Source organism: Hyla sarda, chromosome 5 (genome assembly GCF_029499605.1).
Source record: "Hyla sarda isolate aHylSar1 chromosome 5, aHylSar1.hap1, whole genome shotgun sequence".
Classification (NCBI taxonomy): domain Eukaryota; kingdom Metazoa; phylum Chordata; class Amphibia; order Anura; family Hylidae; genus Hyla; species Hyla sarda.
Window position 1 is genome coordinate 367,762,635 of NC_079193.1, and position 25,323 is coordinate 367,787,957.

General features: G+C 40.8%; 1 protein-coding gene across 2 annotated transcripts in view; it reads right to left on the minus strand.

Annotated features, from left to right (window-relative positions):
* ZFAT (zinc finger and AT-hook domain containing) overlaps positions 1 to 25,323 on the minus strand; it is a 221,879-nt gene that overhangs the window by 19,414 nt on the left and 177,142 nt on the right. For both annotated transcript variants that reach the window (XM_056522803.1, XM_056522801.1), the window contains exon 14: positions 5,593 to 5,711. In XM_056522803.1, coding sequence (XP_056378778.1) covers positions 5,593 to 5,711 — 119 coding nt within the window. The remainder of the gene's footprint in view (positions 1 to 5,592; positions 5,712 to 25,323) is intronic.

Genomic DNA, 25,323 nt, shown 5'->3' on the forward strand with positions numbered 1-25,323 from the left:
GAGGTGCGGTGGCGTGAGGGAGGTAGGTGGGTGACGGTCCGTATCGCGCTTGGTGCTTTATTAGGCACCTAAGGGAAACGGAGGCATGGGGGAGTAGGTGGGCGAGGGTCCGTATTGCGTGCTTGGTGCTTTGTCAGGTCCCTAAGGGGAGCGGACAGGTGCGGAGGCGTGGGGGAGTAGGTGGGCAATTGTCTGTATTGCACGCTTGGTGCTTTGTCAGGCCCTTAAGGGGAGTGGACAGGCGCGGTGGCGTGGGGGAGTAGGTAGGTAATAGTCAGCATAGCGTGCTTGGTGCTTTGTCAGGCCCCTAAGGGGGGTTGCCAGGAGCGGTGGCATGGGGGAGAAGGTGGGCAACGGTCTGTATCGCACGCTTAACGCTTCGTCAGGCCCCTAAGGAGAGCGGACAGGAGTGGTGGCATGTGGGAGTAGGTGGGCGAGGGTCCGTATTGCGCGCTTGGCACTTTGGGAGTGGACAGGTGCGGTGGCATGAGGGAGTAGGTGGGTGACGGTCCGTATCGCGCTTGGCGCTTTGTTAGGCCCCTAAGGGGAATGGAGGCATGGGGGAGTAGGTGGGCGACGGTCCGTATTGCGCGCTTTGTAAGGTCCCTAAGGGGAGCGGACAGGTGCGGTGGCGTGGGGGAGTAGGTGGGCAAAGGTCCATATTGCGTGCTTGGCACTTTGTCAGGCCCTTAAGGGGAGGGGACAGGCGTGGTGAAGTAAGTAGGCGATGGTCTGTATAGCGTGCTTGGTGCTTTGTCAGGCCCCTAAGGGGAGTGGACAGGAGCGATGACGTGGGGGAGAAGGTGGGCGACGGTAAGTATCGCATGCTTGACGTTTCGTCAGGCCCCTAAGGGGAGCGGACAGGAGCGTTGGCGTGGGGGAGTAGGTGGGCGATGATCCATATCGTGCTCTGGCGCTTCATTAGACCCTAAGGGGAGCAGACAGGAGAGTTGGCGTGGGGGAGTAGGTGGGCGATGGTCGGTATCACGTGCTTGGTGCTTCTTCAGGCTCCTAAAGAGAGTGGACAAGAGCAGTGGCATGGGGGAGTAGGTGGGTGACTGTCCGTATTGCGTGCTGGTACAGACCGTCCCACATGCCACCGCTCCTGTCCGCTCACATGCATGTGTATCGTGATTATGAAATAAAGAAGATTTATCAAAAAAAAGAGGCATATATGCACTCACCGCTAGGCAGGTGTTGGAGCGTTCCAGGCTACAAGATCTTCAGTACAGATGCATGGTGAGAGCGTTCAGAGGCAACGCCGGCTGGCGTTGCCTCTGAGTGCTCTTACCATGCGTCTGTACTGCTGACGTAGCCCGGAATGCTCAGACACCTGCCTAGTGGTGAGTGCATATACGCCTCTTTTTTGTTTGATACTTTACCTTAGTATATGTACCCCGCAGGTGTCATTTGTATTGGATTGCTGTTGGTTCCGCTTACATCCACACACAGAGGAGGACGTTATAGTCACGACCTTGCTGAATGTGACTCCCCGTTCTGTCTCTCTCTTTAGTAAAGGAGACTTATGTTTCAAAAAGACCGGGTGAGTGCTCCATTTCTTTCAAGTCTTTGTGAGTTGAACCTTTCCTAAAATTATTCTTTCAGGTTTCGCTTTTTTCCTCGCTTTTCCCCCGGCCCAGCTAAATCTGTACGTATAGGTACCGCGCACACAATTCTTCAGTCATCGCTTCTCTTATCCTGACTGATACAGGGAACTTCTTGGGGAAAACAGCCAAAGGTTTCATCAAATATCCTTCCTGTTATTGAGGAGGAAAGGCACATTAGATGAAAGACACAGAACACTCTCGATGCTCTATTTACTCCTGGCATTGTCTGCAAATAAATCACTGTTCTTCGATACCGCCGACCGGCGAGAGCTTATCTGACAAACCCTTGACAAGCCATACATTCATCACCTGCCCCTGTGCCGATCGGCCACAGCGCACCAACACCGGGAACACGCTTTCACCTTCCACCGGCTGTCTGGATGTTTTCTCATTATGCCGATAAAAAAAAAAAAAAACAATCCTGTAGACATTTAAGAATGAAGAAACGTATTGCATGTTCATCAGATAGCAACACGGAATCCATTCCCAAAGGCCAACGGCGGCTTAAAATCGACTTCAATAAATCAGCCAGACAGTTAAATAAGCAAGTCCGGGCCATCAAACCTAAAATGTCACATTTCCCCGGGATCGGTGATATCCTTAATCTGATCTGCATTTTTCATCTGTGACAATTACAATGTAACCGGCGGCTGCATTATGATAATGATTTTCAGATTCAGTATGTGAGAGGGAAGAGGAAAAAAAAAAGAAAATTAAAATCAATGTGCAAGTGTCTGATGTGTAGCTGCGACAAATGACCATGGATGGAAATGGTGCAAATATAATGAGAGGGGAAGAAGACTCATACATCTCACCGCACCAACCTAGTCCCTGTGGCAATAACACGGCTACTAGATTTAAAGGGGAACTCTACAATATAATATATATATATTCATTACAGTGTATCTATAGTATACGGTAGTTCCCCTTTAAAATATTTTATTAAATCTAGGAATGCTTCCATGGGATTTCCTATTGAAAATATATTTGTTAATATATTCAAATAAGCTCCTGTTTCAAAAGAGAAAAAAAAAACTCTCTCTCTAGCATCCCCTATAGGTAGCTACCATGTAAATCAGCATCTAACCTTATAAAAAATAAAATAAAAACACCTTCAAGGAGTATTGGTAGCAAAAAAATTGTCTTAACCATCATCCCAAGATTTAAGCACAGTATTTTAGCCAGTGAGGTGTTGTCTCAATAGTTTCCGGATCCTCCCTCTCTCCTGACAGGAAGTTGTGTAGGCCTCTTATTGTCGGTGTGGTGTTGTCTCCAGCTTCCTGGATCCTCCCTCTCTACAGAGATGATACATCCTCCTCTACTGTTTCAGGATGTGTGGTTAGATCTCATCTCTAAGCTATAGCTCCCCACCCCGAGTGAGGATGCCATCAACTCTAACCAGGCCCTACAGCTTATCTCACTCTCTCCCTGTCATATACATCTTTACTGGGACATTTAGGGAAGAAGGAGTTGTGGTTACAGCATGTTGCCCTATGCTGAACAATGCCACAGGAAGAGGAGTAAACAGAAATGATTATAGTAGATGCTGCAGACTGCTCTTCTCGGTAACAGAATGCTTGGGTGTATAGGGAGAGGTATTAGCAGTAGAGGTGCTCATGGGTGTATAGGGAGAGGTATTAGCAGTAGAGGTGCTCATGGATACATAGGGAGATATAGCAGTAGGGAGATATAGCAGTAGAGAGTACAGTGCTCATGGGTGTATAGGGAGAGGTATTAGCAGTAGAGAGGGAAGTGCTCATGGATGTATAGGGAGAGGTATTAGCAGTAGAGAGGGAAGTGCTCATGGGTGTATAGGGAGAGGTATTAGGAGTAGGAAGAGCTCAGGCCGCTGTACAGAACACTGGTGAGACATCACGTGGAGTATTGTGCGCAGTACAGGAGACTGTATCTTCAGAGAGATACATAGACATTTTAAAGAGAGTTCAGAGAAGATACTAAACTAGTACATGGTCTACAGGATAAAACTTACCAGGAAAGGTTACAGGACCTTAACATGTATAGAAGAAAGAAGAGACTGAGGGATATGATAGAGACTTTATATACATAAAGGGAATCAGCATGGTAAAGGAGGAGAGGAGATTTATATAGGAGGAAAACTACCACAAGAGGACATAGCGTTATATAAAGGACATAGTGCTATATATAGAGGACATAGTGTTATATATAGAGGACATAGTGTTATATATAGAGGACATAGTGTTATATATAGAGGACATAGTGTTATATATAGAGGACACAGTGCTATATAGAGGACACAATGTTATATATGTATATATATATATATATATATATATATATATATATATATATATATAGGACATGGTGTTATATATAGAGGACATAGTGTTATATATAGAAGACAGTGCTATATAGAGGACACAGTGCTATATAGAGGACATGGTGTTATATATAGAAGACAGTGACGTCACGAGCCTCCGCCAAGCCCCCCCATTGCCAGTCATCCGGCACGGAGTGAAATTCGCTCTATGCGCTGGACGTGTGGGTTGCTGCAGCCGAGCGGCAGGACCCCCGTGATCAGACATGTCTAGGGGCGGAGTAACCCTTTAAAAAGTTCACACAAGGGAGATTCAGCTGGTGGATGGAGTCTTGTGCTACAAAGGAGACGTATGGAAAATAGAGCTCCACCCTTTTGTGTCACAGAGGATTTGCCTTGGTAAATAATGGTTCTACTTGTGGAGATCAAGCTGGGATATGGAGTGTTACCGTCAGCACTCCCTGGACTATTTAAAGGAGTACTCCAGCGAAAAATAACTAATCCCCTATCCACAGGAAGGGTATAAGTAGCTGATCGCGGGAGTTCGACCGCTGGGGACCCACCCGCGATCACCAGGACCAGACCGAGGCCCTGGCAGTGAGGAGCGCGTGTCGTTTACAGGTAGGCGGCACGCGCTCCATTCATTTCTATGGGGTTCCGAACGCTGGAGTCGGGAGCTCGTGACGCCATAGCCCCACACCCTCACAATGTCACGCCCCAGCCCCTCAATGCAAGTCTATGGGAGGGGGCGTGACGGCCGTCACGCCCCCTCCCACAGACTTGCATTGAGGGGGCGGGGCTATGATGTCACAAGCTGCCGGCTCCAGCGTTCAGAACACTTTGTTCCCCACACTGAGCAGCGGAGTACCGCTTTAAAACTGCTTAGAGTCTGGGTCTCGTAGATGTAACTCTGATGTAAAAATGCAGCTGTATTACAGCCATCTGATACTTGACTTAAGTGGTTACTGTCAGAATCAAAAACTTTTTAGATGTTTTACATCTTGGCTAAAAAACAATCTTTCTGATATACTTCATCAAAAAATGTTATCTTCTTTTTTTTTTTTTTTTTTAGAAATCATGTCTTATAAAAAAAAAAAACACCACTAGGGGTCCCCAAACCATCCAGAACATAATCCTTTCTGGTTGAAGCATCATCTTTGTCCCAGCTAAAGCACAGACTGGGACAAAGTCCAGGAAGTGAGGGTGGGACTAGCACTCCTCTGTGCTCACTCCTGTCCTATCAGACTGCAGCATGAAAACAGACAGGAGGGGGTTACAGAGCAGTCTGCAGTGATTGGATGAAGAGACCCAGAATTGTAGATTCATGGAGGAAGTGAATGCATGGCGAGTGAGGGCGGGCTCAGTGCTGGCCTCAGACACGCTACTTCCTGAGCAGTGAACATCAGAATGAGTGAGCAGCAGAACAGAGGGATTTGTGAGCCAAATACAGAAGATAGACACAAAAAAGACATGTAAAGAATCTGCATGACCTAGTGAGTGATATATAGATGCACTATTGATTAATTTTTTTCTGTGATACGACCGGTACACTTTACGAGAACGAGCCACAAATAGTCGTCAGATGAAAGTTTGTTCAACGTCTCTCTCTTTTCTCTCTTCTGATCTTGTTCAGATCATATAAAATCTACACATTTATTGACTCGCATGCAGCTGCATTCCGGCTCTTACCTCCCATGCAGCGTCTTTGTCATTCTCCACCAGTTTGAGGCCATGCTTGCTCTTAAGATGTCTGTTGAATTCCCACTTGGTGCCGTAGACAAAGCTGCACACGGGACACTTTATCCCACCTGAATACAAAGAATAACCCGGTATAATAAAGCCTATATAAGCACTGTTGTTACAACAAATTGTACAGGAGAACAAAAGACATTTTGTAATGTATTAGACATAAATGCTTCTTTCTCATGGTATATAGCTTCTTCCCTACTCCCCTCTTAAAACGGTCATCCACTCTGAAAAATCAGCTTTTTCCTGAATTTGTCCTGCAGCTAACCCAGAGAACAAATTACAAGCAATACAAGTCTATGGAGGGGATGAGAGGAGAAATATCTGGGAAAACACACAAGCTGCAGAGAGACAGCAAAGAGACTGTACTCAAGAGATTTCACATTGTGCACCGTATTTAGAGGCATAGAAGGGAAGGATCTTCCCATGAGAGTGTGTGTTTATAGAGACATAGTGAGGGCGCCCTTACACCATGTACACAGGGAAGCAGTATTATAGTAGTTATATTCTTGTATATAGGAGCAGTATTATAGTAGTTATATTCTTGTATATAGGAGGCAGTATTATAGTAGTTATATTCTTGTATATAGGAGGCAGTATTATAGTAGTTATATTCTTGTATATAGAAGCAGTATTATAGTAGATATATTCTTGTATATAGGAGCAGTATTATAGTAGTTATATTCTTGTATATAGGAGCAGTATTATAGTAGTTATATTCTTGTATATAGAAGCAGTATTATAGTAGTTATATTCTTGTATATAGGAGCAGTATTATAGTAGTTATATTCTTGTATATAGAAGCAGTATTATAGTAGATATATTCTTGTATATAGGAGGCAGTATTATAGTAGTTATATTCCTGTATATAGGAGCAGTATTATAGTAGTTATATTCTTGTATATAGGAGCAGTATTATAGTAGTTATATTCTTGTATATAGGAGCAGTATTATAGTAGTTATATTCTTGTATATAGAAGCAGTATTATAGTAGTTATATTCTTGTATATAGGAGCAGTATTATAGTAGTTATATTCTTGTATATAGGAGCAGTATTATAGTAGTTATATTCTTGTATATAGGAGCAGTATTATAGTAGTTATATTCTTGTATATAGGAGCAGTATTATAGTAGTTATATTCTTGTATATAGGAGCAGTATTATAGTAGTTATATTCTTGTATATAGGAGCAGTATTATAGTAGTTATATTCTTGTATATAGGAGCAGTATTATAGTAGTTATATTCTTGTATATAGGAGCAGTATTATAGTAGTTATATTCTTGTATATAGGAGCAGTATTATAGTAGTTATATTACTGTACATAGGAGCAGTATTATAGTAGTTATATTCTTGTATATAGGAGCAGTATTATAGTAGTTATATTCTTGTATATAGGAGCAGTATTATAGTAGTTATATTCTTGTATATAGGAGCAGTATCATAGTAGTTATATTCTTGTATATAGGAGCAGTATTATAGTAGTTATATTACCGTACATAGGAGCAGTATTATAGTAGTTATATTCTTGTATATAGGAGCAGTATTATAGTAGTTATATTCTTGTATATAGGAGCAGTATTATAGTAGTTATATTCTTGTATATAGGAGCAGTATTATAGTAGTTATATTCTTGTATATAGGAGCAGTATTATAGTAGTTATATTCTTGTATATAGGAGCAGTATTATAGTAGTTCTATTCTTGTATATAGGAGCAGTATTATAGTATTTATATTCTTGTATATAGGAGCAGTATTACAGTAGTTCTATTCTTGTATATAGGAGCAGTATTATAGTATTTATATTCTTGTATATAGGAGCAGTATTATAGTAGTTATATTCTTGTATATAGGAGGCAGTATTATAGTAGTTATATTCTTGTATATAGGAGACAGTATTATAGTAGTTATATTCTTGTATATAGGAGCAGTATTATAGTGGTTATATTCTTGTATATAGGAGGCAGTAATATAGTAGTTATATTCTTGTATATAGGGGCAGTATTATAGTAGTTATATTCTTGTATATAGGAGCAGTATTATAGTAGTTATATTCTTGCACATAGATGTAGAATTATAGCAGCTATATTCTTGTACACAGAGCAGTATTATAGAAGCTATAAGTTAACCCATATACTTGATACAAGATGAGAGTTAAACTGAGCATTTCCAAGAGAAAGCAGAGAATCTTTGGTAATGAATGGATAAAATGCATAATATAACTAAAAATCAGTACAAAAAAAGTAAAGTGAAGTATTTACAAAGCTACTCAACTGTCTAAGTTGGAAATGTTTGTGATTTGAAGAAATGACACTTTAACACCATTTGCCTCTTATTCCTTTAGCGTCCTGATCATAGGCCTCAAGCAGAGAACGTGCTGAGTAGATCTGTGTGTCGGCTGAATTAACAACAATTATAATATTTAGCTACAGTTATAAACTCCATAGAAGTGCATTAACCATTTCACTCCTGTACAGAGAACCATTTTCCATTTGCCCATGTGATCACAGCCGCCTCCACAAGTTACTTCTGATAATAAACACGTTCTAATAGCAAAGCAAATACTCGCTATTTAGTGTTGTGAAGTGATTACGATTAATCAGACAAAGAACATTCAGACTGATTTCAAGCACTCGAGTGGTTGGATAAAAGTGGCGGCTTTATTCACAAAAATCCCATCCCAAAAAGTTCTCCCTGATTAATTACAGATTATTAACACTGAGATTCGTTCATGATCATTTCTGATTGCTAAAGTTTCCGCAGAGATCATAAAAAAAAGTTGCACATACAAAACGTGAGCTGTCGCCATTTTGTTATATGGATCAATGACAAGTGGAACTAATTCAGTTATTTAAATAGTAAAACAGTCTGCACCTATAATGTCCTGAATAGAGTCCAAGATTCCAAAAATCCACATGGTCCAAACATTCAAAGATCGTGAACGACCTGGAACTGTAATGTGTGAACAACACTACAAGGAACATGAATGGGGGGGGGGGGGGGGGGGGGGTGACTATAGTAGTATATAGCAGTGTATACGAATACTGGAAGCCTGTGCTAGCATTTCTCCTGCGGTGTATATAGTAGTATATAGCAGTGTATACGGATACTGGAAGCCTGTGCTAGCATTTCTCCTGTGGTGTATATAGTAGTATATAGCAGTGTATACGGATACTGGAAGCCTGTGCTAGCATTTCTCCTGCGGTGTATATAGTAGTATATAGCAGTGTATATGGATACTGGAAGCCTGTGCTAGCATTTCTCCTGCGGTGTATATAGTAGTATATAGTAGTATATAGAGAAGAGGGTTGCATTGACAATCCAACACAATGGGCAGCACATTGAACACATTTTATAAGTGGTCAGAAACTTGTAAATAACTCATGAAAGAATAAAGTTACGTTAAAACCGAACACATCATTGTTTTTCTTGTGAAATTCCCAATAAGTTTGACGTGTCACATGACCCTCTTCCTATTGAAAAAACTAAAGTTGGATTCAAAATGGCCGCCATGGTCACCACCCATCTTGAAAAGTTTCCCCCCTCACATATACTAATGTGCCACAAATAGGAAGTTAATATCACCAACCATTCCCATTTTATTAAGGTGTATCCACATAAATGGCCCACCCTGTAGTTATATTCTTGTATATAGGAGGCAGTATTATAGTACTTTTATTCTTGTATATAGGAGGCAGTATTATAGTGGTTATATTCTTGTATATAGGAGCAGTATTATAGTAGTTATATTCTTGTATATAGGAGCAGTATTATAGTAGTTATAGTCTTGTATATAGGGGCAGTATTATAGTAGTTATATTCTTGTATATAGGGGGCAGTATTATAGTAGTTATAATCTTGTATATAGGTTACAGTATTATAGTAGTTATATTCTTGTATATAGGAGCAGTATTATAGTAGTTATATTCTTGTATATAGGAGGCAGTATTATAGTAGTTATATTCTTGTATATAGGAGCAGTATTATAGTAGTTATATTCTTGTATATAGGTGGCAGTATTATAGTAGTAATATTCTTGTATATAGGGGCAGTATTATAGTAGTTATATTCTTGTATATAGGAGCAGTATTACAGTAGTTATATTCTTGTACATATGAGCAGTATTTCAGTAGTTATATTCTTGTACACAGGAGCAGTATTATAGTAGTTATATTCTTGTATATGGGAGCAGTATTATAGTAGTTATATTCTTGGATACAAGAGCAGTATTATAGTAGTTATATTCTTGTATATAGGATACAGTATTATAGTAGTTATATTCTTGTATATAGGAGCAGTATTATAGTAGTTATATTCTTGTATATAGGAGGCAGTATTCTAGTAGTTATATTCTTGTATATAGGAGCAGTATTCTAGTAGTTATATTCTTGTATATAGGAGCAGTATTATAGTAGTTATATTCTTGTATATAGGAGGCAGTATTATAGTAGTTATATTCTTGTATATAGGAGCAGTATTATAGTAGTTATATTCTTGTATATAGGAGCAGTATTATAGTACTTTTATTCTTGTATATAGGAGGCAGTATTATAGTGGTTATATTCTTGTATATAGGAGCAGTATTATAGTAGTTATATTCTTGTATATAGGAGCAGTATTATAGTAGTTATAGTCTTGTATATAGGAGCAGTATTATAGTAGTTATATTCTTGTATATAGGGGGCAGTATTATAGTAGTTATAATCTTGTATATAGGTTACAGTATTATAGTAGTTATATTCTTGTATATAGGAGCAGTATTATAGTAGTTATATTCTTGTATATAGGAGGCAGTATTATAGTAGTTATATTCTTGTATATAGGAGCAGTATTATAGTAGTTATATTCTTGTATATAGGAGCAATATTATAGTAGTTATATTCTTGTATATAGGTGGCAGTATTATAGTAGTAATATTCTTGTATATAGGGGCAGTATTATAGTAGTTATATTCTTGTATATAGGAGCAGTATTACAGTAGTTATATTCTTGTACATATGAGCAGTATTTCAGTAGTTATATTCTTGTACACAGGAGCAGTATTATAGTAGTTATATTCTTGTATATGGGAGCAGTATTATAGTAGTTATATTCTTGTATACAAGAGCAGTATTATAGTAGTTATATTCTTGTATATAGGATACAGTATTATAGTAGTTATATTCTTGTATATAGGAGCAGTATTATAGTAGTTATATTCTTGTATATAGGAGGCAGTATTCTAGTAGTTATATTCTTGTATATAGGAGCAGTATTCTAGTAGTTATATTCTTGTATATAGGAGCAGTATTATAGTAGTTATATTCTTGTATATAGGAGGCAGTATTATAGTAGTTATATTCTTGTATATAGGAGCAGTATTATAGTAGTTATATTCTTGTATATAGGAGCAGTATTATAGTAGTTATATTCTTGTATATAGGAGGCAGTATTATAGTAGTTATATTCTTGTATATAGGAGCAGTATTATAGTAGTTATATTCTTGTATATAGGAGCAGTATTATAGTAGTTATATTCTTGTATATAGGAGCAGTATTATAGTAGTTATATTCTTGTATATAGGAGAAGTATTATAGTAGTTATATTCTTGTATATAGGAGCATTATAGTAGTTATATTCTTGTATATAGGAGCAGTATTATAGTAGTTATATTCTTGTATATAGGAGCAATATTATAGTAGTTATATTCTTGTATATAGGTGGCAGTATTATAGTAGCTATATTCTTGTATATAGGGGCAGTATTATAGTAATTATATTCTTGTATATAGGAGCAGTATTACAGTAGTTATATTCTTGTACACAGGAGCAGTATTATAGTAGTTATATTCTTGTATATGGGAGCAGTATTATAGTAGTTATATTCTTGTATATGGGAGCAGTATTATAGTAGTTATATTCTTGTATACAAGAGCAGTATTATAGTAGTTATATTCTTGTATATAGGAGCAGTATTATAGTAGTTATATTCTTGTATATAGGAGGCAGTATTATAGTAGTTATATTCTTGCATATAGGAGCAGTATTATAGTAGTTATATCCTTGTATATAGGAGGCAGTATTATAGTAGTTATGTTCTTGTATATAGAAGCAGCATTATAGTAGTTATATTGTAGTATATCGGAGCAGTATTATAGTAGTTATATTCTTGTATATAGGAGGCAGTATTACAGTAGTTATATTCTTGTATATAGGAGCAGTATTATAGTAGTTATATTCTTGTATATAGGTGGCAGTATTATAGTAGTTATATTCTTGTATATAGGAGCAATATTATAGTAGTTATATTCTTATATATAGGTGGCAGTATTATAGTAGTTATATTCTTGTATATAAGAGCAGTATTATAGTAGTTATATTCTTGTATATAAGAGCAGTATTATAGTAGTTATATTCTTGTATATAGGAGCAGTATTACAGTAGTTATATTCTTGTACACAGGAGCAGTATTATAGTAGTTATATTCTTGTATATGGGAGCAGTATTATAGTAGTTATATTCTTGTATATGGGAGCAGTATTATAGTAGTTATATTCTTGTATATGGGAGCAGTATTATAGTAGTTATATTCTTGTATATGGGAGCAGTATTATAGTAGTTATATTCTTGTATACAAGAGCAGTATTATAGTAGTTATATTCTTGTATACAAGAGCAGTATTATAGTAGTTATATTCTTGTATACAGGAGCAGTATTATAGTAGTTATATTCTTGTATATAGGAGCAGTATTATAGTAGTTATATTCTTGTATATAGGAGGCAGTATTACAGTAGTTATATTCTTGTATATAGGAGCAGTATAATAGTAGTTATATTCTTGTATATAGGAGCAGTATTATAGTAGTTATATTATTGTATATAGAAGCAGTATTATAGTAGTTATATTCTTGTATATAGGGGCAGTATTATAGTAGTTATATTCTTGTATATAGGAGGCAGTATTATAGTAGTTATATTCTTGTATATAGGAGCAGTATTATAGTAGTTATATTCTTGTATATAGGAGCAGTATTATAGTAGTTATATTCTTGTATATAGGAGCAGTATTATAGTAGTTATATTTTTGTACATAGAAGTATTATAATAGTTATAGTCTCACACATGAGAACATTATTATAGTTATTATGCTTTTGTCCTAAGTAGTATTATATGAAGTTTATTGGGGAAAGTAAATTCTTCTTCATGAGGCATAATGGGGGTTCAGTATAGTATTCAAGAATTATGGAGGCCACTTTGCTATTGGGAACTTTCAGTGCAGCAGAAATGTTTTTCTCTGCTCTTGTCCATATCTGAAAATCCTGTCTCGAGAGCTGCACAGGCAGTTCTTCCTGCCTCATGACTTTGCGTTTTGCTTTGATATACGTTGTCAGCTGTGAGACCTTAAATAGACAAAGCTGTGTGTTTCCAAATCCTGTCCAATCAGCTAAGGCTGCATTCACATCTTGTTGTTGCAATACGGTACCTGTATCCAGTTTCAGTGTAAAAACTGTATGGAACCGTATTGAAAACCGCAGGCCAAACGTAGCATCCGGTTGTGTACGTTTTGCATCATTTACGGTTTTATAGTCTACTACGGTTTTATGTCCAGGTGAAAAACGGGATACAACCTGTTTTTTTTTTTAAATGGTGGTCAATGGGAACTGTACAGAACCGTATGTGCGTACGGTTTCATCCGTTTTTCACAAAACTGTTTTGCAGTTTGCACATGCGCAGTGCACGCCAAAAGTTCTTCTCACAAATAGAACAAGAAAAACTTTATTTAAAGGCAAACCTAAAACCATATCAGTTTTTTTCCCCCAAAAAATTGTATTAAACCATACGCAACCGGAAATCTGTTTTAAAATCGTATACGTTTTAAAACCATACTGAGGAATATACAGTTGTATACGGTCCGGTCCGGTTTTGAGACATACGTTTTGTTTTTTTTACAAAAAAAACTGATACGGGAACCGTATTGCAAAAAACGAGATGTGAATGCAGCCTAAATTTACCACAAGTGACTCCAATCAGGGTGGAGAAACTTCTCAGAGATATCAAGTGTCATAAAGGGTATGAATACTTATTTCCATACCAAATGTACTTTTCCCCTCTTTTATACAGTAGTAAAGATTTGTAACATTATGTTTCCACGTTGTCATTATGGGGTATTGGGTGCAGAATGATGGGGTAAACTTGATTTTTTTTATTTTAGCACAAGGAGCAACATAACAGAAAGTGAAAAGGTCTGAAAACTTTCTGAATTCACTGTACACACAGAAAATATAATATACAGTGACCCCTCGACCTACGATGGCCCCGACATATGATCATTTCAACATACGATGGTCTCTCAGAGGCAGCATCACCATACGATGCTTTTGTATGTCGGGGCCATCACATAAACGGCTATCCTGCAGCGCAGACTGCTTCAGCTGCCACCGGATAGCCGTTTACGGTGCCCCGTGTGGTCCGCTGACGATCACTTACCTGTCCTCGGGGCTCCGGCGCATCCTCTTCCGGATCCCCTACATCGTCGGAGCTCTCCATCGTCGTCATCACGTCGCTGCGTACGCCGTCCCGTCATCCAATAGGAGCGGTGTGCATAGTGTCGGAGAGCGCGGTTGCCGGGGAAGCAGAGGCCTTACCGGAGCATCAGGGACACCTCGGGGACGCGGCGACAGCGATTGGCGGCGACATCCCGGGCAGCGGTGACGGTCCGGAGCGGCGGGGACATGTGAGTACAACTTCCTCAACAGTGGTCTACAACCTGCGGACCTCCAGATGTTGCAAAACTACAACACCCAATAGATGCTGATGGCGATGTCGAATTCAGGACAAATGGTCTTTACTTTATAAGAGTCTATAAGGAAGGGCTGAGGCTTTAATGATAGATTGATGGACACCATGGCGTATGTTCTATTTCAGTAGTCTCAAACTGTGGCCCTCCAGATGTTGCAAAACTTCAACTCCCAGCCTGCCCGGACAGCCAAACACCTGTCTGCCTCCTCCAGAGGATTCACACTGATCATGAAAGGTAAATCAAGGCTTCCCTTTTGCAAAACTTCAACTCCCAGCATGCCCGGGACAGCCAAACACCTGTCTGCCTCCTCCAGAGGATTCACACTGATCATGAAAGGTAAATCAAGGCTTCCCTTTTGCAAAACTTCAACTCCCAGCATGCCCGGACAGCCGTTGGCTGTCCGGGCATGCTGGGTGTTGTAGTTTTGCAACATCTGGAGGTTGTAGACCACTGTCCTATACTTTACATTGCACGGATCCCTCAACATGCGATGGTTTCAACAAACGATGGTCCATTTGGAACGGATTCCCATCGTATGTTGAGGGACCACTGTATATATAAAGATCAAAGACACCTATTGATCCATCCCTCAGACAGGCCGCAATAAGCTTCCGTTCGTGAAGAGCAGATAACCTTTAGTGTATTAAAATGTCAAGAAAAGCATAATACATATTGATTCGGTGACATTTCGGAAAAAAAGCGATGAAGATAACACAAGTATAAATTTCTGCGCATCAAAAAAGACAGATCTGTCAAAGGGTTTTTTAATGCAGCGTTGATGCGATAGGAAGGTTGTCATTACGGCTGTGCTGCCTTAATGTATGGCGTAATTGACTTCCCTCAGAGCGGTTTACAAGAGTAATGTACAATTTTATGACTATCTGGTACATGGCAGGCGCTCGCACTATAAATAATGCACCATCGAAAAACTGGGGAAAGAAAAAGCTGGGTTAAAGTGGACAGGCTAGAACCTACTGTGCAAAATTCGGTCCCCTAAAAAAGGTTCTTTCAGTTCACAAAAATTGTATTCAGTCTATACGCTGTATGAAATTATATTATCTCTGTGTTCCAAAAAGAAAAGAATTTCCTCTGTACCATTCAGCAGCTAATAAGTACTGGAAGGATTAAGATTTTTTTAATAGAAGTAATTTACTTCTAGTTGATAAAAAATAAATATATAAAAAAATAAATAAATAAATAACGTTTTCCGCCGGATTACCCCTTTAACAGCAGACATCCAGTACTTATTGTCTGCTGTTAAAGGGGTACTCCGGTGGAAAACGTTTTTATTTTTTTTTTATTTTTAATCAACTAGAAGTAAATTACTTCTATTAAAAAATCTTAATCCTTCCAGTACTTATTAGCTGCTGAATACTAACAGAGGAAATTCTTTTCTTTTTGGAACACAGAGCTCTCTGCTGACATCACGAGCACAGTGCTCTCTGCTGACATCTCTGTCCATTTTAGGAACTGTCCAGAGCAGCATATGGTAGGTTTTCTATGGGGATTTTTCTCCTACTCTGGACAGTTCTTAAAATGGACAGAGATGTCAGCAGAGTGCAGTTTGACACGCCGACCACCAGAAAGAGGATCGCGGCGGAGACCGGAGCCGGTTACCGGAGGCACCGGGGGAGAGAAGGAAGATAGGTATCTATTTTTTTTTTTTTTTTTTACCATCGGCAGTATGGACGATAATTTTCCTATTCCGGAGTTTTCCTTTAAACAGATTTGTAAATTACTTCTATTAAAAAAATCTTAATCCTTCCAATAATTATCAGCTGCTGAAGTGGAGTTGTTCTTTTCTTTCTCACAACAGTGCTCTCTGCTGACATCTCTGTCTGTCTCGGGAATTGCTTCTACTCTGGACAGTTCCTGAGGAAGGTGTCACCAGAGAGCAAAGAAAAGAACAACTCAACTTCAGCAGCTCATAAGTACTGAAAGTACCAGCATCCATTTCTGCTTGTCGCTGCGGCCATGGCCCCGCCCCGACGGCATGAATGACAGCTCACCTCATCGCTCTGCTCCCTCAGCAGTCACCTTCCTAATGTCCACGTGTATGGTGGATTATATTTGCTTCCCAGTAACAAAGGTTGTTATATTGTGATAAAGTTGTTGACTCCTGAATTGTAGTCAACTACCATAAGCTTGTAATGCTGTATTAACATCTTGATATATTCATCTCTAATTGATCATCATTCTTATATATTTCATTGTGTTTATTTACTCATTAAATGTTTGTTTATTGCCTAGAACCAATAAGTCTGCATATTTTTATAATACCTGTGTGTTATTTTATATTGCAAAACTACCGCCTTATTGTTAAAGGCATGCTCCGGGGAACTTAAAGGGGACCTCTCATCAAATTAACTTTTGATATATTTTAGATTAATGAATGTTGAATAACTTTCCAATAGCATGTTAATGAAAAATATGCTTCTTTCTATTGTATTTTTCCCGATCAGTCCTGTCAGCAAGCATTTCTGACTCATGCTGGAGTCCTAAACACTCAGAGCTGCCAGCCTGCTTTGTTCACAGCCAAACAGGCTGTGAACAAAGCAGGCTGGCAGCTCTGAGTGTTCTCCTTTGTGAACAAAGCAGACTGGCAGCTCGTAGTGTTTAGGACTCCAGCATGAGTCTGAAATGCTTGCTGCCAGGACTGGTAGGGAGACCCCTAGTGGTCATTTCTTCAAAGTGGAAAATTAAATAGAAAGAGGCATATTTTTTAATAACATGCAATTGTAAAGTTATTCTGCATACATTAATCTATAATATATCAAAAGTTTTTTTGATGAGAGGTACCCTTTAAGAAAAAGAAAAATGCCCCAAAGCCACCACAATACCTGTTCTGTGTCCCCTGTAGTTATCTATGTGATTTTGCCAGCTCCTGTGGCCCCTGTTGTCTCCTAAATACAGTCATGGCCGTAAATGTTGGCACCCCTGAAATTTGGTACCCCTGAAGTATTTCTCACAGAAAAGGATTGCAGTAACACATGTTTTACTATACAAATTTTGATTCCCTTTCTGTGTATTGGAACTAAACCCAAAAAAAGGAGGAAAAAAAGCAAATTGGACATAATGTCACCAAACTCCAAAAATGGGCTGGGCAAAATTATTGGCACCCTTTCAAAATTGTGGATAAATAAGATTGTTTCAAGCATGTGATGCTCCTTTAAACTCACCTGGGGCAAGTAACAGGTGTGGGCAATATAAAAATCACAGCTGAAAGCAGATAAAAAGGAGAGAAGTTCACTTAGTCTTTGCATTGTGTGTCTGCGTGTGCCACACTAAGCATGGACAACAGAAAGAGGAGAAGAGAACTGTCTGAGGACTTGAGAAGCAAAATTGTGGAAAGCCGGTAATTACTCACGGTAATTCTATTTCCTCGTAGTCACGACAGCACCACCAGAGAGAGATGGACTCCTCCTCCAGGAACAGGAAACCCAGAGAATAAAAAGGATGCACTTCCCTCTCTTCCTCAGTGGATTACAGAGACTCAAGAAGCATCCTACTTAACGGTTAGAACACAAGACTATACACATAACAAATGTAAATACAATCATATACAGTAACCCCCCGACATGCGATGGCCCCGACATATGATAAAATCGACATACGATGCTTTTATATGTCGGGGCCATCGCATTAACTGCTATCCGACAGTGCAAAATGCTTAAGCTGCTGTCGGATAGCAGTTTAAGCATCCCAGATGGGTTCGCTTACCTATTCCCGCTGCTCCGGGTCCACTTCGCGATCCTCCGGCGTCTCCTGCATCTTCTCCGGGGTCCGGGCCTCGCTTTCCGGCATCTTTATTACGTCACTACGCACGCCGCGCCGGCGCAGCAGCATAATAACGTCACCAGAAAGCGAGGCCCGGACCCTGCAGAAGATGCGGAAGAAGCCGGAGGATCGCTAAGACGACACCGGAGCAGCGGGACAGCATCAGGAACCCCTGGGACAGCATCAGGAGCGGTGAGGACCTGGTCCAGAGCTACGGGGACAGGTAAGTACAGCTTCCTATACTTTACATTGCACGGATCCTTCAACATACGATGGATTCGACAAACGAAGGGTCGTTTGGAACGAATTACCATCGTATGTTGAGGGACCACTGTATATAACTTTTTATTTTTTTTTAACACCTCAGTGAACACACCACATGTGAAAAGATATAAGAAAAAAAGGGGTGGGAATAGTAGGTGGTGCTGTCGTGACTACGAGGAAATAGAATTACAGGTGAGTAATTACCGGCTTTCCACCTCGTCACGACAGCACCACCAGAGAGAATACCAGAGAAAAACTAGGGAGGGACCACCGCCTGAAGAACTTTGCGCCCAAAAGCCAAGGAGGATAGGTCATCATCTATAGTGCCTAAAACAAAGTATGTGGGGACGACCAAGTAGCCGCCCTACAGATTTGAGCAATAGACGCACCTCTTTTCTCTGCCCAAGAAGAGGCGACTGCTCTAGTAGAGTGAGCTCTCAGGTTGGTCTGAGGAGACATACCTGCAGAGGAATAGGCTGCAACAATGGCCTGCCTAACCCACCTGGCAATAGTATCTGCTCTAACACCATTTCCCCTGTTGGGACCTGAAAACTGGACAAATCAGCTTATCTGATTTTCTAAAGCATCTGGTTCTTTCCAAATACTCTATAACACATCTGCGGACATCAAGTGTGTAAAATAAACTTTCCCCTTCTGAAGATGGATTTGCACAGAAGGATGGAAGGACAACTTCCTGAGATAAATGAAACCCTGAAATCACTTTAGGTAAAAAGGCAGGGTCAGGTCTTAAAATAATCCTATCTAGTATCTGGATATAGGGTTCTCTAGTGGATAGGGCCGCTAACTCCCCTACTCTCCAAGCAGACGTGATAGCTATAAGAAAAGCAGTTTTTTTTTAACCAAAACCTTCAAGGGTATAGAAGATAAAGGTTCAAAGGGACTCCTACAAAAAGAATTAAGCACCAGAGTAAGATCCCAGGGGGAAACAGCGGGTGAACTGACAAGTTGCATCCTGGTAACAGACTTAAAGAATCTCACTACCCAGGGATGATTAGCAAACTTTTGACCAAATAAAGCTCCCAGAGCAGCTACTTGTACTTTAAGGGTGGCAGCCCTTAATCCTTTCTCAAGACCTTTTTGTAAAAAAAACAAGAATAGAGGCATAAATCGGCTTATCTAAATTAAATTCAGAAGAGCTTGAGAAAGACAAAAATTTCTTCCATATCCTAAAATAAATGTTTATAGTGACAGGTTTTCTACTGTATTGTAAAGTGGAAATAACAGCATCAGACAGATCCTTGGACTTTAGGATCATCCTCTCAAGAGCCAGGCCGTCAGATGGAGATTGCGGATATCTGGATGAAGGACCAGGCCTTGACTGAGAAGGTCCTGAATTTCCGGAAGAACCCAGGGATCTGTTAGAGACATAGTCCTTAGACAGGAGAACCATGCCCTCCATGGCCAGAATGGGGCTATTAATATGACTGTCGCCCTGTCTTCTTTGATCTTCCTTATGACTCTGGGGATTAAAGCCAGAGGAGGAAAAGCGTAGGCCAAGTCCCAACCCCAAGTCTGAGAAAGAGCGTCCACTGGTAGGGGTCTGTCTGCTGGACTTAGGGAAAGAAAGTCTCTGACCTGTTTGTTGCACCTGGTAGCGAAAAGATCCACTTAAGGGGTTCCCCAGAGAACTGTGATCTTGCGGAAAATGTTTGGATTTAACCGTCACTCCCCTTGCAAGATTAAATGACGGCTTAAAAAGTCTGCCCTGAAATTTAGATCCCCTTTGATATGAACTGCAGATATTGTCTTTAGATGGGATTCTGCAAAAGATAGGAGCTGAAAAGACAAATTCATGAAGGAAGTACTCCTCGTAGTTCCCTGTCTATTTATGACAGACACAGTGGTGGTATTATCTGAGAAGATTTTAACATTGGTGCCCTTAATAGTCTCTTTGGCTGACTCAAGCGCCCTATACACCACCAACAGTTCTTTGAAATTTGAGGATTTGGTCAAAACCTCCTCTTCCCAGATCCCTTGCAAGTTTAAGTCTTTTAAATGAGCCCCCCAACCCCAAGAACTGGCATCAGTAGTAATGACAACAGGGTCTTGATAAACCCAATCTACCCTTTTAGAAAGGTTATCTCTAACTAACCACCAATCCAAAGAGGCCAGCACTTGAGAGGGCAATACAATGCGTCTATCCAGATCCTGTTGAGAACCATCCCAAACCCCAAGGAGCTCTAACTGTAATGCTCGAGCATGGAAGTGGGCCCAGGGAACTGCTGGAATGGACGCTGTAAATAAACCTAAAACGGACATACCTTTCCTAATTTATATGCAGGGGGAACTAATAATCTCTCTAACTGAAGACATAATTTTTTCTATTTTGGCTGGAGGGAGAAAATATTTTTGTACCAAGGAGTCAAACAAAATACCCAAAAAAAAAACTTTCTGCTGAGAAGGAACAAGGGACGATTTTTCCCAATTAATTTTCCAACCCAGCTTATGAAGTATATCAATAGTACGGGACAAAAAAGCTTTTACTTTGACTTCTGATTCAGCTACCAACAGAATCATCCAGGTAGGGAATAAAAATTCCGTCTCCCTCCCGAATATGGGCTGCCATTTCGGAAATAACCTTTGCAAAAACCCTAGGGGCCACAGCTATACCAAAAGGCAGAGCACAAAACTGTAAATGAAGCAACTGAGAATTAACAGAAACCGGAATCCTTAAATACTTTTGATAATCAGTATGAATAGGGACATGGAGATAAGCATCTTTTAAATCTAAAGACGACATAAAACAATCCTTAAACAAAAGGTTAACTGTGGATTTTATGGTCTCCATTTTGAAACAATTATAAGTTAAATAACGATTCAGCGGTTTGAGATTAATAATCACCCTGAACGTACCATTTGGTTTTCCCACAAGGAAAAGGGTGGAATGAAACCCTGAACCCTGTTCCTGTGGGGGAACCGGGATCAAAACACCTTTATCAATAAGGGATAAAACCTCTCCCTGTAATGAAGATTGACCCGAGGGACCTGAAGGGGGTTTGGTGACCAGAAACTGAGTAGGTGGCAAACTAATAAAATCTAGACGGAGACCGTCACGAATAGTCTGGATTAACCAAGAGCTGTTGGAAATTTTTTCCCATTCTGGAAAGAACATTTTAAGTTTGCCACCTACTCGAAGATCCCGTCATTGGGATTCAGGTTTTTTGGAAGAGGTAGTAGGAGGATTAAACCTAAATCCACTCCCCTTCCGGGAAAACTTCCATTTATTGGAAGAGTCTCTATTTTTGTTCTGATTACCTCCTTTGCCTTTAAAGCGAAAAGGCCTATTCTGTCTAGGAGGCTGGGAAGATGGGAATCCCTTTTTCCTATCACCCGCTTTATCTAAGACATCAGAGAGAACTGAACCAAACAAAAATTCTCCCTCACAGGGAATGGCACATAACTTACTTTTTGAACCACTTTCCCCTGACCAATTTTTTATCCAGAGAGCTCTTCTGGCAGAGTTAGTGAGTACCGCCGACCTGGCGGACAACCTAACAGAATCTGATGATAAATCTGCCAGAAAAGCAGAGGCCTTCTTAATTGTAGCTAATAAAGAAAGAGTCTGCTCCTTGGGCACGTCATTCTGGACACATGAGGATAACTGGTCGACCCACATAACCAAAGATCTTGCAACAGTGGTACCAGCGACAGAAGGCTTTAGAGTGGCCCCTGCAGTCTCCCAAGGCCTTTTAAGAAAAATGTCTGCTTTTCTGTCCATCGGGTCTTTTAGGGAACCTAAATCTTCAAACGGTAAAGACCCCTTCCTGGAGACCTTAGATATAGCCACATCGATTTTAGGAGGGCGCTCCCAACACTTAGAGTCAGACTCCGAAAAGGGGTATTTCCTTTTAATTGCCCTGGGAATAAAGGTTTTCTTTTTATCTGGGGACTCCCACTCCTTTTTTATCAGCTGAGAAATGGTCCTATGAACCGGAAAGACTCTGCGCTTTCTTTCTTCTAGGCTCTCAAACATGATATCCTGAATGGACCTCTGCTCTTTAACTTCCTCAAGCCCCATGGTGGACCTCACCGCCTTAATTAATTGCTCGGAGTCTTTCGAAAGAAAGAGAGGCTTTCCCGATAAGTCATCCTCCGATGAACGGGATTCATCCCCTGGAGGGAATATATAACTATGACTACCCTCATAGTATAAAACCAAAATAAACCAATATCAGATAAAGTGAATACCTGAATCAGAATGCACCGAGATCAAACCTTCTTCCTCCTCAACATCAATAGGAACAGAAGGTATCATATCCGGCTGCGGAGGGGTAACAACCGGAAGAAACCCTTTAAGGGCAGAATCTATCTGGCCCTTAACCATGTCCTGCATCTGCATAATCAAGGACGGGGATTCTAAAAGATTAACACATATATCCGAATAACAGAAATACCCCTAAAAATATATATAAACATATATTATTTTAAAACAAAACACCTGCACCCACCTGTAGCAATGATTCTATCAATACAGGCTGAACAATTAGGCTTACGATAATCAGATGCTAGCGTAGTTTTACACATAAGACATGCCTTATGCTTAGCCTTCTTAACAACTTTTCTAGGAGTATCCTATAAAAATAGAAGGGCAATAAGAAGCTATACCTAAAAAGCCATAACACTCACCCCTCCGCCAGGGACCGTACCGTGGAAGCAGTTTTGGATTCCTCACGGTCCTGCTTGGAAGGAACATCCTTAGTGGAGCTCAACTTCCTGAAGCTTCTCCCTTCTGGAGGCACGCAGCTGCAGCTTTAGACCGGTGTCCCTTGTGCACTGGAGGCAGGGATGCAGAAAAGGGATTCCCCTTTTTTAAATCTGCCGCCCTGGAAGGCCTGGACCTCGGCGTTTGACGTCACGTCCGGCCGTCACGTGCGCCCCTCTCCTCCCCAGCCGTCATGGTCATGTGACTCTGAGCCCCACCTCCAGCAAGCCGCAGCCACGGAGCTCTCCAGCGAACGCCGCCGGAGCAGCGGAACCCCCTCGTCCACGCTACAGGTAAAGAATGCGCAGGCGAAATCTGTACTACAGATTCGCCGTGCGCACAGGGACGAGGAAGCGGAGGAAGAAGGGAGGTGGGCGGCGCCGCCGGTAACCGTTGCTGAGGGCACCAAGGAAAAAACTCCCCACCAGGGAGTTAAAGGGATACTCCGCCCCTAGACATCTTATCCCCTATCCAAAGGATAGGGGATAAGATGTCAGATCGCCGCGGTGCCGCTGCTGGGGACCCCAGGGATCGCTGCTGCAGCACCCCGCTATCATTACTGCACAGAGCAAGATCGCTCTTTCACGTAAAGATACAGGGGCCGGAGCATCGTTACGTCACGGTTCCGCCCCTCGTGACGTCACGGCCTGCCCCCGTCAATACAAGTCTATGGGAGGGGGTGTGACCCCCTGCCATAGACTTGCATTAAGGGGACGGGCTGTGATGTCATGAGGGGCGGAGCCATGACGTCACGCGGCTCCAGCCCCTGTATCGCCCGTCATTATGCACAGAGCGAACTCGCTCTGTGCAGTAATGATAGCGGGGTGCTGCAGCAGCGATCCCTGGGGTCCCCAGCAGCGGGACCGCGGCGATCTGACATCTTATCCCCTATCCTTTGGATAGGGGATAAGATGCCAGGGGAAGAGTACCCCTTTAAATGGAGGTCCAGAATACTCCCCAAACTAGGGGAGAAAGCCTCCTCTGGACCCCCCCACCGTCACAGCATCCACACCAGAGGCATGGATTATCTCCAGGCTTCCTACAGGAACAGGAAACCACTGAGGAAGAGAGGGAAGTGCATCCTTTTTATTCTCTGGGTTTCCATCTCTCTCTGGTGGTGCTGTCGTGACGAGGTGAAAAATACCAACAATCTCAAGGTTACTGTAAGTGCTGTAACGTCGATCATCTCTAGTTGCAATTTTAATAATTTTTTATTATATTTTATGACCATATTTCATAATTCATAATTGAATTATGACGCCCGTTAAAATTACCAACAGACATGTGTACTATACGGACATGTTTGGTTCCCAAAAGCGAGAAAAGCTCTTTAACGCCGCCTTTCACTCTCAGTAATAGACATCATCAAGGGACTTGCCCCACAAAATTCCCTACTGGGTTATTTGTAAATGGGTTTTCTACACTAGAACATCTTTTCAGGAAGGTAAGGAGACAATAAATAGCTGACAGGAAGGTTATAACCCCGCTCTTTAGTTACGTGGTGACAGGTGACGCACAAAAGGAACAAAGACAGATTTGCTGTACATCGATGAGGTCCAAAAAATTCTCAAGACGCGGATTAAAAAAGTCAATATACAGTGGTCCCTCAAGTTACAATATTAATTGGTTCCAGGACGGCCATTGTATGTTGAAACCATTGTATGTTGAGACCAGAACACTATGGAAACCTGGTAATTGGTTCTAAAGGCACCAAAATGTCATCCAAAAAATAGGAAAAAGTGAGGATTAAAGAAAAATAAGTAGATAACTAATATAGATAAAGCAAATCCTTACATATAAAAGTAAGAAAGATCTGCTGGGAGCTGTAATCACTGTCTATGTCAGTGTTTCCCAAGCAGGGAGCCTCCAGCTGTTGCAAAACTACAACTCCCAGCATGCCCGGACAGCCAAAGGCTGTACGGGCATGCTGGGAGTTGTAGATTTGCAACAGCTGGGGCCACCCTGCTTGGGAAACACTGGTCTATGTAGAGGACAGGATCTTCTTCGGGGTCCTGTACAGAACACACAATGTCCTAAAAAAGTAATGGAGTCGCCCTCACCTGGTGTCCAAAGGAGCAGCTAACCCTGGTACAGGTAAAGAGTACAGAACATGTAATACCTCCCTGTACTGT